Source organism: Octopus sinensis, linkage group LG4, assembly GCF_006345805.1.
Source record: "Octopus sinensis linkage group LG4, ASM634580v1, whole genome shotgun sequence".
NCBI classification, from domain to species: Eukaryota; Metazoa; Mollusca; class Cephalopoda; order Octopoda; family Octopodidae; genus Octopus; species Octopus sinensis.
Genome location: NC_043000.1, coordinates 114,190,640 through 114,207,046, shown reverse-complemented (window position 1 = coordinate 114,207,046; position 16,407 = coordinate 114,190,640). Strand labels below are relative to the sequence as shown.

General features: G+C 37.8%; 1 protein-coding gene across 16 annotated transcripts in view; it reads left to right on the top strand.

Moving 5' to 3' along the window:
- Positions 1–16,407, top strand: part of LOC115210975 (leucine-rich repeat and calponin homology domain-containing protein 4-like) — a 303,130-nt gene that overhangs the window by 211,232 nt on the left and 75,491 nt on the right. For 13 of the 16 annotated variants that reach the window (XM_036502375.1, XM_036502378.1, XM_036502373.1 and 10 more), the window contains 3 exons: positions 2,346–2,393; positions 9,055–9,138; positions 15,002–15,169. In XM_036502375.1, the coding sequence (XP_036358268.1) occupies positions 2,346–2,393; positions 9,055–9,138; positions 15,002–15,169 (300 nt within the window). The remainder of the gene's footprint in view (positions 1–2,345; positions 2,394–9,054; positions 9,139–15,001; positions 15,170–16,407) is intronic. The other 3 variants (XM_036502372.1, XM_036502376.1, XM_036502379.1) reach the window with 3 other exon arrangements.

Below are 16,407 nucleotides of genomic sequence, written 5' to 3'. Positions count from 1 at the left end.
ATTCAGCTAGTGTTAGGAACATAAATTATGACTAAGGTTTGGTGGAAGATTTTAATTCAGAACTTATGTCGGTTGGTATCAAAAGGGTTAAGAATTGTTTCTCTATTATATATTTTAACCTTTTTGCTACCATATTTATTTTGAGATGCTCTGTATTTCTTTCAATTAATTTTAAATATAAGAAAGAATTTAGTAAAATAACTTAATTATCATTCAGCTAGTGTTAGGAACATAAATTGTGACTAAGGTTTGGTGGAAGATTTTAATTCAAAACTTATGAAAACTACAGAACTAGAGCTGGTTTCAGCCAGGTTGGTATCGAAAGGGTCGAGAATTGTTTCTCTATTATATATTTTAAATCAATATTTTTCAACGTTTTTACCCTTATGGACTCCTTTCATTCGTATTTTACTTTACTGGACCCTCCATACCCATTCATAGTATATTAAACTACATCCTACTGTATTTTCATTATGAAATATCATGAGGAGTTGTATAAATAAAAAAAAACCGTTTAGTTCAGAAATATCAATTTACAGTTCTGTATTTAATAATATCAAAAAATACCTTAGGAATGAGAACGCAGGTTTGAAATTTCCCCAAGACACCTGATGAAGGCTGGAGAGTACATCAGCCAAAACATCTCAACAACAAACAAGATGAGGACAAATATCCGTCTAATGTAAATAATCAATTTATTGGAGATAAAAACTTTAACAACAAAATCTTATTTGGACCCCAAAGGGCCATATGAGACCTGATTGAGAGTCACTGACTTAAATGTTTCACTTTCTCTGATCCATTGATCTTCTCTACCTCTCTGTCTATCTCTCATGGGATTCCTCATTGCTATTCTACTTCCTCTTCATTTCTCTTTTTCTCACCTGGTTCACTAAAATTTCTTTGATTCCCTCCTCATCATCCATGTGTCCTCAATGTATCTCCAGAGAAATTTCACCAACCTTCACTTTTATAAATCCCCCCCACCCATGTTATCCAGATTTTGTCTTTTGACTTTCTTCATTTCTTCCTTTCTGGAAACCCCCTGGCAACATCTTTTTTTTTAACATCACCTAAGGTCACATCTTTCTGTATCGGATTTTCACTTTGCAGCAGTGTGTGTGTGTTTGTGTGTATGTATGTATGTACGTACGTGTGCATATTTGTTTAAATACACCTACCCTTCGCAGTACTGTTACTCCGCAGGGCTCGTCAAAGCTCCATCGAAGAACTTCCTCGCAAAAACACATCTTAATTTAAGTGTGCTTGTGAAGGCACATGGCTTAGTGGTTGGGATATTCGGCTCACAATCATAAGGTCATGAGTTCAATCCCCCAGTGATGCATTGTGTCCTTGAATAAAACACTTTATCTCACATTGCTCCAGTCCACTCAGCTGGAAAAAATGAAATGTACCAACAATTCAAAGGGTCAGCCTTGCCGCACTCTGTGTCACACCGAATCTCCTTGAGAACTTTGTTAAGGGTACACTTGTCTGTAGAGTGCTCAGTCATTTGCACGTTAATTTCACAAGCAGGCTGTTCTGTTGATCGAATCAACTGGGACCCTCGTTTTCGTAACTGATGGAGTGTTCATTCCTTATATATATATGGAGTGTTTGAAGTGGTGTACAGATATTGTATTTTGAAAAAAAGGTGGCAGTCAGAATTTTGGAATTCTTTATTAGCACTTTTTTTGATTTAATTTTTGTCTTGAAGAGTTCAGATAAATGAATGAAAGCGCTAATAAAGAATTATCCAAAATTCAGACTGCTTCCTTTTTCTATCTATCTATATATATATATATATATATATATATATATATATATACGTGTGTGTGTGTGTGGCCTGCTCGCTTAGCCAGCGTGGTGGTGTCATTTGAAGGCTAAAACAATGCGAAGTGCATTGTGACCAGCGATGTGTAGAAACATCTGATAGCCTGGTCGGTCACGGTGATATATATATATATATATATATATATATATATATATATATGTATATATTTGTGTGTTTGTGTGTGTATTTACCTGGTGTATCTTGACACTTTTAATTGAGTAATGCAGAATCGTCATGAGTACGTATGTGTGTGTGTGTGTGTGTGTTAAATGAGAGGAGAAAGTGCTCAATTTGTTGTTTCGATTTTCTGGGTGTAAAAAAAAATGTCAGTGTTGTAATGGAGTGATCCTCCAAATCTGAATAAATGGATGGATACGTGTTTGTGTGTGTTTGAGTAAGAATGATAGTTTGTGTGCAATATATGAAGCAAACGTCCGACCAACCAACAAAAAAAAAAAACACACAAATGGGCTAGAATTTAATTGAATTACTCCTGTTTTCCTTCTCCAAGAATCAATAAAGAAAGACTGAAGAAGAATGCTGTAGATAATTGCCTCAGGTATATTTCTCATCTACTAACTCTGTAGAAGAATCTTGGCTTTTTATATCTAATTCCAACCTTGAAGTATGTTGCTCTCTCCACCTTTTTTCCCTGATTAATGCAGTGGGTTTGAAACACTACCCTCTCTCTTTCCCTATTGCTTCCTCATCCATGGCAATCTTTTATGATGTTTGTGATACTTCGTTTGTTAACACTCAACTTCTACTATGTATTTGTCTTAGCCAATAAAACATTATTATTATTATTGGGCGGTGAACTGGCTGAATGGTTTGCACAGTGTGCGAAATACTTAGCGGCATTTCATCCATCATTATGTTCTGAGTTCGAATTCCACTGAGGTCGACTTTACCTTTCATCCTTTTGGGGTCGATAAAAAGAGTGCCAGCCGAACGCTGGGGTTGACATAATTGATTGGTTCCCTTCCCAGCACTTTATGGCTCTGTGCCAAAATTTGAAATCATCATCATCATCATTATTATTATTATTATAGACGTCGCACAGTATACGATGTCGTGATGCTGTTGATTGAAGATATTGTGTCTACTGGGGGTTTGTGCTATTTGTCAAGTCACAACAAGAACCTCAGACAGACAGTACTTTACGTAATATGCGTGCAGTTCCAAGTAATGCTAACTTTTCCAATACACCTAGATTGTAGGGTATTTCTAACATTTTCAGATGGTTTTTTTTTGAGATTGGGTGGTATTGAACCCAATGCTCCGATGACAATAGGGATAATCTTTATGTTCGACTCTTGCAGCTTATTATTATTATTATTATTATTATTAAGGTGGTGAGCTGGCGGAATCGTTAATGTGCTGGACAAAATGCTTAGTGGTATTTCACCTGGTTGCTACATTCTGAGTTCAAATTCCGCCGAGGCTGACCTTATCTTTCATCCTTTTGGGGGTTGATAAATTAAGTACCAGTGAAACACCGGGGTTGATGTGATCTTCTAGTCCCCTCCTGCCTAAAATTTCAGGCCTTCTGCTTTTAGTAGAAAAGATTATTATTATTATATTATTATTATTATTATTATTATTATTAAAAAGGTGGCAAGCTGTTAGAATCATTTGCATGCCAGGCAGAATGCTTAGCAGCATTTTGTCTGTCTTTACATTCTGAGTCCAAATTCCGCTGAAGCGAAACGTTGCTTCTCATCCTTGCGGGGTTGATGAAATATGTACTACTTGAGTGCTGTGGTTGATTTCCTCTACTTAATCCCTTCTCGAAATTGCTGGCCTTGGCATGGTTTCTATGGTTGAATACCTTTTATAGTGCTAACCACACCACAAAATGTACTGGGTGCTCTTAACGTGGCACCAGCGCCAGTACCAGAACGTGAAGATGGACGAAATACTGCCAAGCATTCTACCCAGCATGCTAACAATTCTGTCAGCTTGCTGCCTTAATAATAGTAATAATAAAAATAATAATAATAATAATCCTTTCTACTAGAGGCACATGGCCTCAAATTTGTGGGGAGAGGACTAGTCAATTACATCGACCCCAATGTTTGGCTGGGACTTGATTTATCGACCCCGAAAAGATGAAAGGCAAAGTTGAGCTTGGAGGAATTTGATCTTAGAATGTAGCAGCGGGTGAAATACTGCTAAATTTTGCCTGGCATCCTAATGATTCTGCCAACTTGCCGGCATAATAATATTAATAATAATAATTATAATTTCAAATTTTTGCACAAGGCCAGCAAGTTTAGGGGAAGTGGACTAGGCAATTTCATTGACCTCTGGACCCAACTTATTTTATCGACCCCAAAGAGATGAAAGGCAAAGTAGACCTTAGCAGAATTTAAATGATAATGATGATATAATACTACTACTACTACTAATAATAATAATTGATAATTACTAATTAAAACATCATGAAGATGGCCAGGAATTGGAAATTACTTCTAATTCTTCTTGTTTCCCTCTCTTTTCTAAATCTAATTTTATCTCTTCATACACAGAGATAAAAATAGAAAAACCTTTTCAAAACTGCTTGACATAGATTTGTTTTTTTTCTTTAACCTCTTCCGTTTTTATTTCAGACATTATTATCTTATCATTATTCTCCTTTTAACAATAATTTTAATACAATTGCCCATGTAAAAAAAAAAACAAAAAAAACTATTAGAGCTTTGTCTTTTCCTTTACAGCCAACCCACTGTAGATCAATGCTATATGAGTGTTCCTAGGTAGTGCCATTTAACCATGTTCTTGAACAAACAGGTTCAATCTATGACACCAGTATTGATTCCTTTTGCTCTATTTCACATGAAGTTTTTGGAGAACCTATCAATAATTTTAGTGAGTGGATAGGAAGAGAGAGGTGAAGGGTGCTTGGGAGAGGGCAAGCAAATCCAATCACGTGATTTCTCTTTAGTTTGCTACTTGAAGATTTATCTAATCAAGAGTTAAGACAGGTCTTCATTTATGTTAGCGTTCTTGTTTCTTATTGGTTGACTGGGCAGATATCCAGTGCTTGCCCAAGTAGACTGTGTCTGCCTGAGTAGACACAATCTGCTCTGCACATGACAGTTTATCTGAAGGTTTTAGTTTATTTATTAATCGCTAAATTTAATGAAGTTCTTTTTCTCTTTATTTTAAAAAATAATTTTTAACTTTAGACTGTCAATAGCAGAAATGATGATGATGATAATAGTAATAATAATAATAATAATAATAATCATTTCTACTATAGGCATAAAGCCTGAAATTTTGGGGGAAGGGGCAAGTCGATCACATTGACCCCCAGTACACAACTGGTACTTAATTTATCAACCTCAAAAAGGATGAAAGGCAGTCGACCTCGGCAGAATTTGAACTCAGAACGTAACGGCAGTCGAAATTCCACTAAGCATTTCACCCGGTGTGCTAATGATTCTGCCAGCTTGCCGCCGTCAATAATAATGGTTTCAAATTTTGCCACAAGGCCAGCCGTTTTGGGGGAGGGTTAAGTCGGATACATTAACCCCAGTGCATAACTGGTACTTAATTTATCGACTCTGAAAAAATGGAAGGCAAAGTCAACCTCAAAGGAATTTAAGCTTAGAACATAGCGACAGACGAAATACCGCTAAGCATTTTGCCTGGCATGCTAACAATTCTGTCAGCTCGCCACCTTTGAAAATGATGATAATTATAATAATAATAATAATAATAATCATTTCTACTATAGGCATAAAGCCTGAAATTTTGGGGGAAGGGGCAAGTCGATCACATTGACCCCCAGTACACAACTGGTACTTAATTTATCAACCTCAAAAAGGATGAAAGGCAGTCGACCTCGGCAGAATTTGAACTCAGAACGTAACGGCAGTCGAAATTCCACTAAGCATTTCACCCGGTGTGCTAATGATTCTGCCAGCTTGCCGCCGTCAATAATAATGGTTTCAAATTTTGCCACAAGGCCAGCCGTTTTGGGGGAGGGTTAAGTCGGATACATTAACCCCAGTGCATAACTGGTACTTAATTTATCGACTCTGAAAAAATGGAAGGCAAAGTCAACCTCAAAGGAATTTAAGCTTAGAACATAGCGACAGACGAAATACCGCTAAGCATTTTGCCTGGCATGCTAACAATTCTGTCAGCTCGCCACCTTTGAAAATGATGATAATTATAATAATAATAATAATAAGAAGAAGAAGAATCATAATGCCTGTGAATGAAATCAATTGGCAGGAACTATGAGGAAATTTGTCACGCACGCGCGCGTGCACACATGAATGCATGTATGCACGCGTGTGTGTGTGGCTAATTGTTAGCTCACCTTGCTGTCATTAGCACTGTCAGAGTAAAAGACAGGGTCATTATTTAACCTTAAGTGACCAGTACTCCATAGTTGAGCAGATGTGATGCCCGATGGAATGGAAAAATAGCTTACTTGGAAAGAGAAGCAAGGCTTACTTCATGGGTTTAGTGTAGGCCCATTTAGTCATAAACCAGTTTTGCCATTCTCACCTACCTTTCACATCCCATCCTCTCTCTTTTTCTCTCTCTTCAAATACCTGAAAAAGTTGACTGTTCTCTCTAAAGAAACAAAGCTCTGCCCTCAGTTCTTTCAACAGCATCCGCAGTCCAACCCCCTTCGCCATAGTTACCCAACACCACTAGCTCCACAAGCTCTGCTTTGCCAATGGTTATGCTTTGATCCTAACAGTAGACTTGACTGGTAGATAGACCTGTTCCACACGTAACAGTTTTTCTGGTTGTTTTTTTTTTTTTATGTAGTTTTGTTACTCTGAGTGCTGCTTTTTATATACTACGACATTATTAGAAGGTGGAATGTTAGAAATTCTAATGTTTCCTAAACAGGTATAAACCGTGAAGTTTGGAGGAGGGATAAGTCCATTATACTGACCCCCCAACAGTTAACTGGTACTTCATTTTATCGACCCTGAAAGGATGAAAGACAAAGTTGCCCTTGGTGTAATTTGAACTCTGAACTTAAAGAGCCAGAAGAAATGTTACTAAGCATTTGGTCCAATGCACTAATGATTCTTCTAGTTGCTGCCAGAATAATAATAATAATACTGCAAATATTCTACTCCATACACAGATTTGCTTGTCAGTTGTTTGACCGTAACCAGTTGAGCATGTCCTTTAGTGGCTGACGATATGTGCATCTCTGATCACGAGCAGAAGTAGTGGGGTAGCATCATAGCCATGTGTTGAGAGGGATTCTTTGGGGTTTGAATAATTCACCTTTGGAAATATGGGTGTTTCATTCAACATCCTTAAACAACCCTTATTTGAGCATGAAGAAAATTCTAACTGGGCCCCAGTGCTCTCTCACTCAGTAGTAATAATAAAGAGACCAAGAGTGCTATACTGGCAGTGCAAGATAAAGCTTTGGCCATGAACTGGAAGATTGACCTTAGGAATGAACAAGTGTCTTTGCTGTGATGCGTCTGCAATAGAGTGGATTATACTATTGCCTATATCACGGACGAATGCCCTAGACTTGCCCAAAACCACTACAAGTTGGGGCGACATGACCAAGTGGTGAAAGTGCTACATTGGTAGCCACCCGGTAGCGAAATGCTACATAGTCAGAGACTAGCAAAATTCTCTGGGCAATCCAAACAGGTCAGGTGCTAGAGCATAACAGACTGGACCTAGTGTTGGCAGACAGGGTGCACCATATATGCTATATAGTTGATGTTGCATGCCCCTTTGACCCACGAATAATCAAGAAGGAAGGCGAAAAGATAGATAAATACAATCCTCTTATGTATGAAATAGCCTGGCTATGGAAAATGAAGAAGGTGAAGATAGTGTCAATTATTGTTGGGTCCTTGGGAACAGTATCAGAAGGCATCAAGGGGAATATCAAGGAAATTGGAATGGAGTGCCCAGTAGAACTGTTATGAAAGGTTTGCCTACTTGGAAGTGCCAGAATAATCAGGGAAGTATTAGATAGCTGAAAAGAATGAATAGCATAGTACTATAGGCTGCAAGTAGAAGGCCCGCTATGCATGCAAAACCCGAGGAATTCCTACAAAACCTGTGATAAAGAGAAAATAATAATGATGATAATGATCTCTCCTGTTGCTGATGAAATATGAGTGCTTAGTAACAAAATGAAAAAAGAATACTTTGTTATTAGTGAACAACCAACTCAAAGAATTTAGGCAGAGTAAGGTTTGTACAGAGCTCATTTGGCTCTTCGTTCCTAATTGTGGCCACTTGGCCATGTAATTGATACGTGCTAGGGAAGATAGATATGTAAAACTCAAACAATTAGTACTGAACCCCTTCATCATCACAGTCCCCATCATATGTGAAGTTCGTCTTGATGAAGTTTATCTAATAATAACAACCAATAGCTTCTGTGCCTGTGGCATGTAAAAAGCACCAACCGATCGTGGCTGTTACCAGCCTCACTTGGCACCTGTGCCGGTGGCACGTAAAAAGCACCCACTACACTCACGGAGTGGTTGACATTAGGAAGGGCATCCAGCTGTAGAAACACTGCCAGATCAGACTGGAGCCTGGTGTAGCCTCCTGGATTCCCAGACCCTGGCCGAACTGTCCAACCCGTGCTAGCACGGAAAACGGAAGTTAAATGATGATGATGAAGACATACTTCAGTGAATTACAGGTACAAACTGAAATACACAATAACTGCAGTGTAATGTATCAAACTTGCTGCTGCTACAGTTGAGATATTTATGGGGTCCATCTCCCCTAAAACAAACTACTAGCACACTTAACTAGCACGTGTACCACTGGTAGTTCAATACAAATGTCACACAACCCCTAGTAGCAGGCAGAGGCAGTTAACATGAAAATTAGAGTGAAGTGTAGCTACTGACGGGTTGGAACCTAATTTCTTGCTTACCCTTTTCTTAAATCCTCATCCTTGCATATCTTAATGCCTTTGTGATCTAACTGAAGAGAAACCATTTCTTCCAAATTCTACCTGCTGACCTCATTAAATCTCCAACTAACTACTACTGCTATTAGTATTATTATTACCTTTACCATTTTTGGTTCTCTGGAGCATTGGTCTGTTAGTTTCCTCTTGTATTTGAATTTTAACCCATCACCCCAACCACTTTTTTTTTTTCTTCCCAGTGACTGACAATTTGTTTTTGTTTGTCTAAGATTCTAAGATTGTTGCATGAAGTTCCTTTGCGTCCGTTTTCTTCCAGCTTTCTGCCTCTCGCTGACTCCTATGACAATTGTTCTGAAAATGACTACGAAAGCATGGACACGTCCGCCGGCATGCTTTATAGGTACAGTAACTAATAACTTCAGAAAAAAGCCGCTGTGGTATACTCCAGTTATTTCACCAATTGGTTTATCATAGCATGCCATACTGTGTGTTGTCGTCGTCTTAGTAGTAGCGACTCACCTTGGTAGTATTATCTCACCTCTCACCAATCATAATTAATCATCACACATTTTTTTTGTGTGTGTGTGTGCGTTTAATGTCTGTCTTATAGCTTCTTAGTTTTAGAACTTACCATAGTTTGTTTATTTTGATGTTGTGTATAAATTCTAGAATTAATCTTTTCTTTCAGTTTCACTCAGAATTAAAACAAATTCTTAAAAAAAATTTGTTTTTCATTTTAATCCCATTCAGCGATTTTAACTGCTGGACAATTTCAACGCTTGGCTTGAAATTATTTACACAACCCCCACCTCCCCCAATTAAAAGCCATTCTAATATTTATGGTGTGGAATCTTGTGATTTTTATTTGTAGTACTTAGAAATGTAACCTCCTTGTAATTTGTCTTTCTTTTCCACTTCACTGCATCTCTTTTGTGTCTGTTTTAATTTTGTTGCCTTATTTTTTCCAAGAAAACAATGTTTTGTGTTTTAATTTAATTGTAAAATAAAACTGACTTTTTTTTTGTTTTTTTTGTCTGTGTGTTTCTAAGTTTATCATGTTTTATTTTCTGTTATGTAATCTTTCATCTCTTTAATATTTGTCTATTGTGTGTGTGTGTGTGTATAAATATATATACTTCCATATGTGTGTGATGGCTATATTGAACACCGTGTTACAGCAAGATTAACCAAGAATACCTGGATTGGTATTGTCTTCAGCAAAGGTTGTATCCGAAAGGGCATCCAGCTGTAGAATATTACTATCTAAAGAAGTCTCATCCAACACATGCCAGCATGGAAAATACAGAAGGGAAAAAAAAAATGGATTGATTGATGGGGCTTAACTATTTTTTTTTTAGTTGAATGAATTGACCCCAGTACTTTTCGGTCTCTTATACTGAACTGTTAAGTTACGGGGATTTAAATACACCAACACTGGATGTCAAGTGATGATGGGAGGACAAACTGACACACACGCAGACCCACACACACACGCGCGTGTGCATGATAGGTTTCTTTCAGTTTCCATCTTAGAAATCCACTCACCAGGCTTTGGTCAGCCCAAGGTACCCTACAGTAAGATTGAACCATGTAGTTGGGAAGCATGAGGTCTTACCACACAACCACACCTGCACCTGGAAGTTCTGTTTAAAAATCTGGGTGTTTCAGCTGGGTTTCACCTGCAAAATGCCAAAACTATGTTATCAATCTATCAGCTACAAAAGTTTAGTTACCGTTTCTCTCAACTAACTACTGCAATCTGGTTATTAAAGTTAATCACCAATGTGCCCTTTCTAAAAACTATAGTCAGTAGCTAACCCCTGTAATTACTAATACCATTTATGCTTTTTTAATCTGTCTGCACTACTTCAGTTAAGGGTTGTTCCCTGTAAACTGTGTTGGGCAATAGTTAACTCTATACTAGAAATCCTTGTCCTCTTTGCTAACTGCTCTAATTTAGTCATTGAGCTGGCAGAAACGTTAGCACGCCAGGTGAAATGCTTAGCGGTATTTTGTCTGTCTTCACGTTCTGAGTTCAAATTCCGCCGAGGTCGACTTTGCCTTTCATCCTTTTGGGGTCGATAAATTAAGTACCAGTTATGCACTGGGGTCGATATAATCGACTTAATCCATTTGTCTGTCCTTGTTTGTCCTCTCTGTATTTAGCACCTTCTGGGTTGTAAAGAAATAGGTATTTCATCTGTCTTTACATTCGGAGTTCAAATTCCACCGAGGTCGACTTTGCCCTTCATCCTTTTGGGGTCGATAAATTAAGTACCAGTTGCATACTGGGGTCGATCTAATTGACTGCCCCCCCAAAAAAAATTTCGGGCCTTGTGCCTAGAGTAGAAAAGGATTTTAGTTAGCTATTAATTATTGACTCTACCGCCCAGTGTGTAGATTAACTACGGTAGTTAACCAATTCCCTTGTTATGACAAACCAGACCATGCTGGAGCAGTGTTTGAGCATATATACATGTGTGTGTGTGTGTAGCTTAGCAGTTCTATATTTCTCCTCCCCCATCCTCATAAGAATGATGATGCTCTGCTTCCCCCTCCTCCAACCAAGCCTTTTCAAGTTCTAATCTATTTTTACCATATCTCTCCAAAGACTCCACTTTGCGCGTGCATGTGTAACTCTCTAACAATTACTATCAGTGCCCCCCCCCCGTTCACATTTAAATCTTATTCCTCACTCACAGGTCCCCCACCTCTTCCACCCTCCCCAGTTTTTTTTACACTTTTCTTCCTGTTTTTATTTTAAATCTATTTTTATTTCTCTTGTATTTATATTTCTAAATACATTTCTATATTTTTTATTCCCCCCCCCTTTTTTCTCTGTCTAGATCTTTGGGTGTGTGCTAGTGTAGGGGGTAGGGATGTTGCCTGTGTGCATGTTTGTATGTCTGTCTCGGCGTCCCTCTCTTTCATTGCTACTGCAAAATGTACACACACACACACACACACACGTGTGTGTATACACATGCACACACATGTACACACACGTGCACACATTCAAGCATATATCTATATATGCATATACATATGTATATATGCATGTGTATATGTGTGCATATATGCATGTAAATGTGTGCCTATATGCATGTAAATATGTGTGAATATATGCATGTAAATGTGCGTATATTTGCATGTATATATGTGTATATATGCATATATATGTGTGTGTGCATGTATGTATATATATAGATAGATGCATATATTTATATAATAAATATGTATATGCATGCACACACATGCACACCCTTATATATTAGCATCTATATTGCCTTTGTCAAATATTGCAGGGTAAATCTGAAACTTGCATCCATTTCTCTGAGACTATTTCTGTCTCCATCTTCTCTTCTCTACGCAAACACTTCTCCCTCCCCCATACACCTCCTTTTATATTCATTGTGTGTGTTTGTGTGTGTGTGTGTGTGTGTTTGTGTGTGTGTGTGTGTGTGTGTTTGTGTGTGTGTGTGTTTCACTCTGATGATTAACTTATGGTACAGTCTAGAGACACACTTTTGTCTCTCTGTGCTCCCCCCACTGCAACATACATTTTACATGTGCCCACACACAGACACATACATGTGCGTGCAAGCAAACACACACACACACACCTCTGTACATACACAGGACTATGTTTTTATATCATTTCTCTCCTAACCTGTCTTATTGCCATTCACTATCCCGCCTCCTCTTCCTCTCTTCTTCCCACCCTGATTCCACCCCTATGTATTATCAGCTACCTTACTAGGATGCTATCATCATATATATATATATATATATATATATATATGTATGTATGTATGTATGTATGTATGTGTGTGTGCTTTTTGTGAATTGTCTTATTTTTAAAGATCTTTTTTTCTTATTTGAAACTGCGATTTCAATCTAACCTGCTTTTATTTTTCATTTTGTTTCTAGTTGAAGATGACTGATACCCCTCCCTGCTGCCAAAATGACCCCCGCCTCTCCCTATTATGAAATATAACAGTTTTTCTAATATGTGTGTGTGCGCGTTGTGTTAGTCACAGAAATGGATTTTGGTTGCAAATCTTACTAAAAGCTACTAAGTCTTTACTAAAGTGTTATGGAATTCAAATATTTACTCTGTGTGTGTGTGTGTGTGTGTGAGGTTGTTAATATATATGTATTCACACACACTCACATGTCTGTGTATATATGTGTGCTGTATGTATTTTGTATATTATACATGCACACACAGGAAGCCACTTATTGTGATCATTTTTTGGATGGAGCCTTTTAGATAACAATAACTGCTTGATAACATTGTTCAGGGTTACAATAAGTGGATTCCTCCTCCTTTCTCTCTCTCTCTCCTCTCTCTCTGTATGTATGTATGTATGTATATATATATATATATATATATATATATATATTATATATATATATAAAATATTCTATTTTTATTCTTTATGTTTATTGTTTTTAACTTTTGTAATTTTTGAACTGAGAATGTTTCCCGCTCTTTTCAGTTTCCACACTTCTCTTTCATTCACTAGCACATATGTACCATACACACAGACAAACGTATCTATACACACAAACACACTATGCAACCACTCACTTTGAGGCCCACATACAACAGACACTGTGGCCATTCCATTTCACTGTTTCTCATTAACTAAAGATTATAACTCCACCTGCTAATTCTTATAGAATCTATTTGCGAGGGCAAAGGGCAAACTATGTCTTGAGATTTAAAATTAACTAATTATTAGCTTGATGATGTATAATCATTAGTATATCAGTAGTATGGAACTGGTGATTATATCAGTGGTAAATTTGTTGTAAATAATATTACTAGGTAATACGGTTCTATATTTAAGAGATGAGGAATTATGTACATTATTTACATTGGAAGGATATTTGTCCTCATCTTGCTTGTTGTTAACATGTTTCGGCTGATATACCCTCCAGCCTTCATCAGGTTGTCTTGGGGAAATTTCGCACCTGGGTTCTCATTCCTAAGGTATCTTTTGTTGTTGTTGTTATAATTATTATTATTATTATCATTATTATTATTATTATTCAGGTCACTGCCTGGAATCGAACTCGGAATCATGGGATTAGTAGCCCGCACTCTTAACCACTACGCCATTTGCCTGTAGTGGCATTGTGGTTAAGAGTGCGCACTACCAACCCATTGATTCCGAGTTTGATTCCAGGCAGTGACCTGAATAATAATAATAATAATAATATTGTAAAATACCTTAGTTATGAGAACCCAGGTTCGAAATTTCCCCAAGACCCCTGATGAAAGCTGGAGGGTATATCAGCCGAAACATTGTGTTAACAACAAACAAGATGAGGACAAATATCTGTCAAATGTAAATAATGTAAATATTAATAGGTTCCAGAGTCTTGAATTGTTTTTCTTTTCTCATATCTAGATTTGGCCATTGAGTTCTTGAATAAAATCGGTGGGGGGGGGGACAGGAGGGAATTTATACATATGTGATCACATGACTGACCAAACTTTCAGATGTTGTCACACATTACTTGTCACTGTGTGCTTTGCATTGTTTTCACCTTCAAATGACACCATCTTTCTGGCTAGGCAAGCTGGCCAACATGCTCCACTAATCAAAATGGGGACTGTAGGAACACAAAGAAATGAAGTGTGTTGTTCAAGAACGCAGCACTGCCTGGCCTGGGAACTGAACCCTCAATCTAGCAACCATGAATACAACAGCCTAACCACTAGGCCATGCACCTTCACATACATACATACATATGTATTTATGTATTAATTAAATATATATATATAAATCCCTTTTTAAAGTTCTCTCTACAGATTTTCTATAGAAATTAGAGCCAGTACTGAAAGTTACAATATTTCATATACAAATATGTCTATGTAAACAATGCGACCAAGGATAGTAAAATAGGCAAAGGGTGTACATGCATATTTCAAGTGTTATTGCTCTTTCTTCAGTGCCACATCCAGCCCATTAACTATTTGCAAACACATTGCTTAACTAACCACTAAATTTAGCAGTCTAACACATTTTACATATTAAGCACATTCCTAGCAACTGGTATATACATATTAATTGCTGATAGTGACACCACATGTACTAGCAGCAATTAATATATAAATAAATGTTTGTGTGTATGCCTACACACATATAAAGACCCAGAGACCCTTTTATATGTAGTGTACCATATGAATTTAATTGTGTTTCACGAATTTGCATTTTGTTGCTTAACAAACTCTTTTTTAAAACTTGCAGCAACAGAAAATACGGCTTAGGAACACGTGCTGTGAAAGATGAGAAGAAGACCACAATCACTACAACCTCATCAACTAGTCAATACCGAAGAATTGGATCTGCAGAACCAAGCAAAATCAAAAAACAGACCTCGGACTCGGCATCAGCTTCGAATCATCTTCAGAAAAAGTAAATACGTTGGCAGCATATTTAGAAATGGTGGAGATGTGTGAGGTGAAGGGACGGTGTAGGATGTAAATGAATAGTGTTTGGTGACGATGACATGGGATACACACAATCACCACCACCACCATCATAATGTGTGTGTGTGCCATCATCATCATCCAGTGTTTTAAATCTGGATTTTGTCCCTGTTAATGGGGGTGGTCGGATCTACCTCAATGCCATAGCAACCAGGCTAGGGGTGCAGCCCACCCCAACCTTTGGGCTGGCTGGTGCCCATTCTCCTTTGCTATCATGAGGCTTTTTTGGAGCTGGATTTTCTACAGGGAGCATGCCCTTGCTTACCCCAGACCCCAGTTTCTAGACATGAGTAGTCCTGAGACCAAGGCCTCTACCATGATTTTTAAGAAATGTGGTGGAAAACTAGCTCAGGGAGGAAGTGACGCTACTCCCTGAAACCCCTTTTGGAGTACCCCCACCTATATACGTATGTATGTGTATATATATATATACATATATATATATTATTTATTTATTCTTAAACCAGAATATTGTTGACAGTAACTTTGAAGTTTCAGCCAGCTAAGCAATTGTCAGAATGGTGTCAGTTCATTGACATTGATGGCTTAACTAGGGGCTGAAACCTTGAAGTCACTGTCAACAAAATTCTTGTTTAAGAATAAACTTGTACTATACAAAAGGACAGAGCAGTGGTTCCCAGTGTTTTTACTACCAAGGACCCCTTTTATTTAAATGGGTTTTCCCTTGGACCTCAAGGTCTGTCAGCTGAACATGCTGACGGACCCCCAGTACTATCTTTACAGAGAACCAGGAGTCTGCAGACTACAGGTTGGAAACCACTGATAAAGAGTAACCCCTCAGATTAATGTAAAAGTATTTTTTATTATAACTCAACATAAAAACAAGCCTCATCATCATCATTCAATGTCTGCTTGCTAATCCCTCATGGGCTGGATGGTTTGACATGGAGCTGGTTTGCAGGGAGCTGTCCAGACTCCAACTGTGTGTTGTGGCATGGTTCTACGACTGGATGCCCTTCCTAACTCCATATATATGTTTTTATGTGTGTGTATGTATATATATATATACTTATTACATAACGGCACACATTCACACATATCTCCAAATTATCACCAATACTTCCTGCTTCATCCCCTCTCTTCACATATGAACTCACTTTCATGTTCCACAAATCCCCGAAGGTGTCTTGGCATCGGAGACAC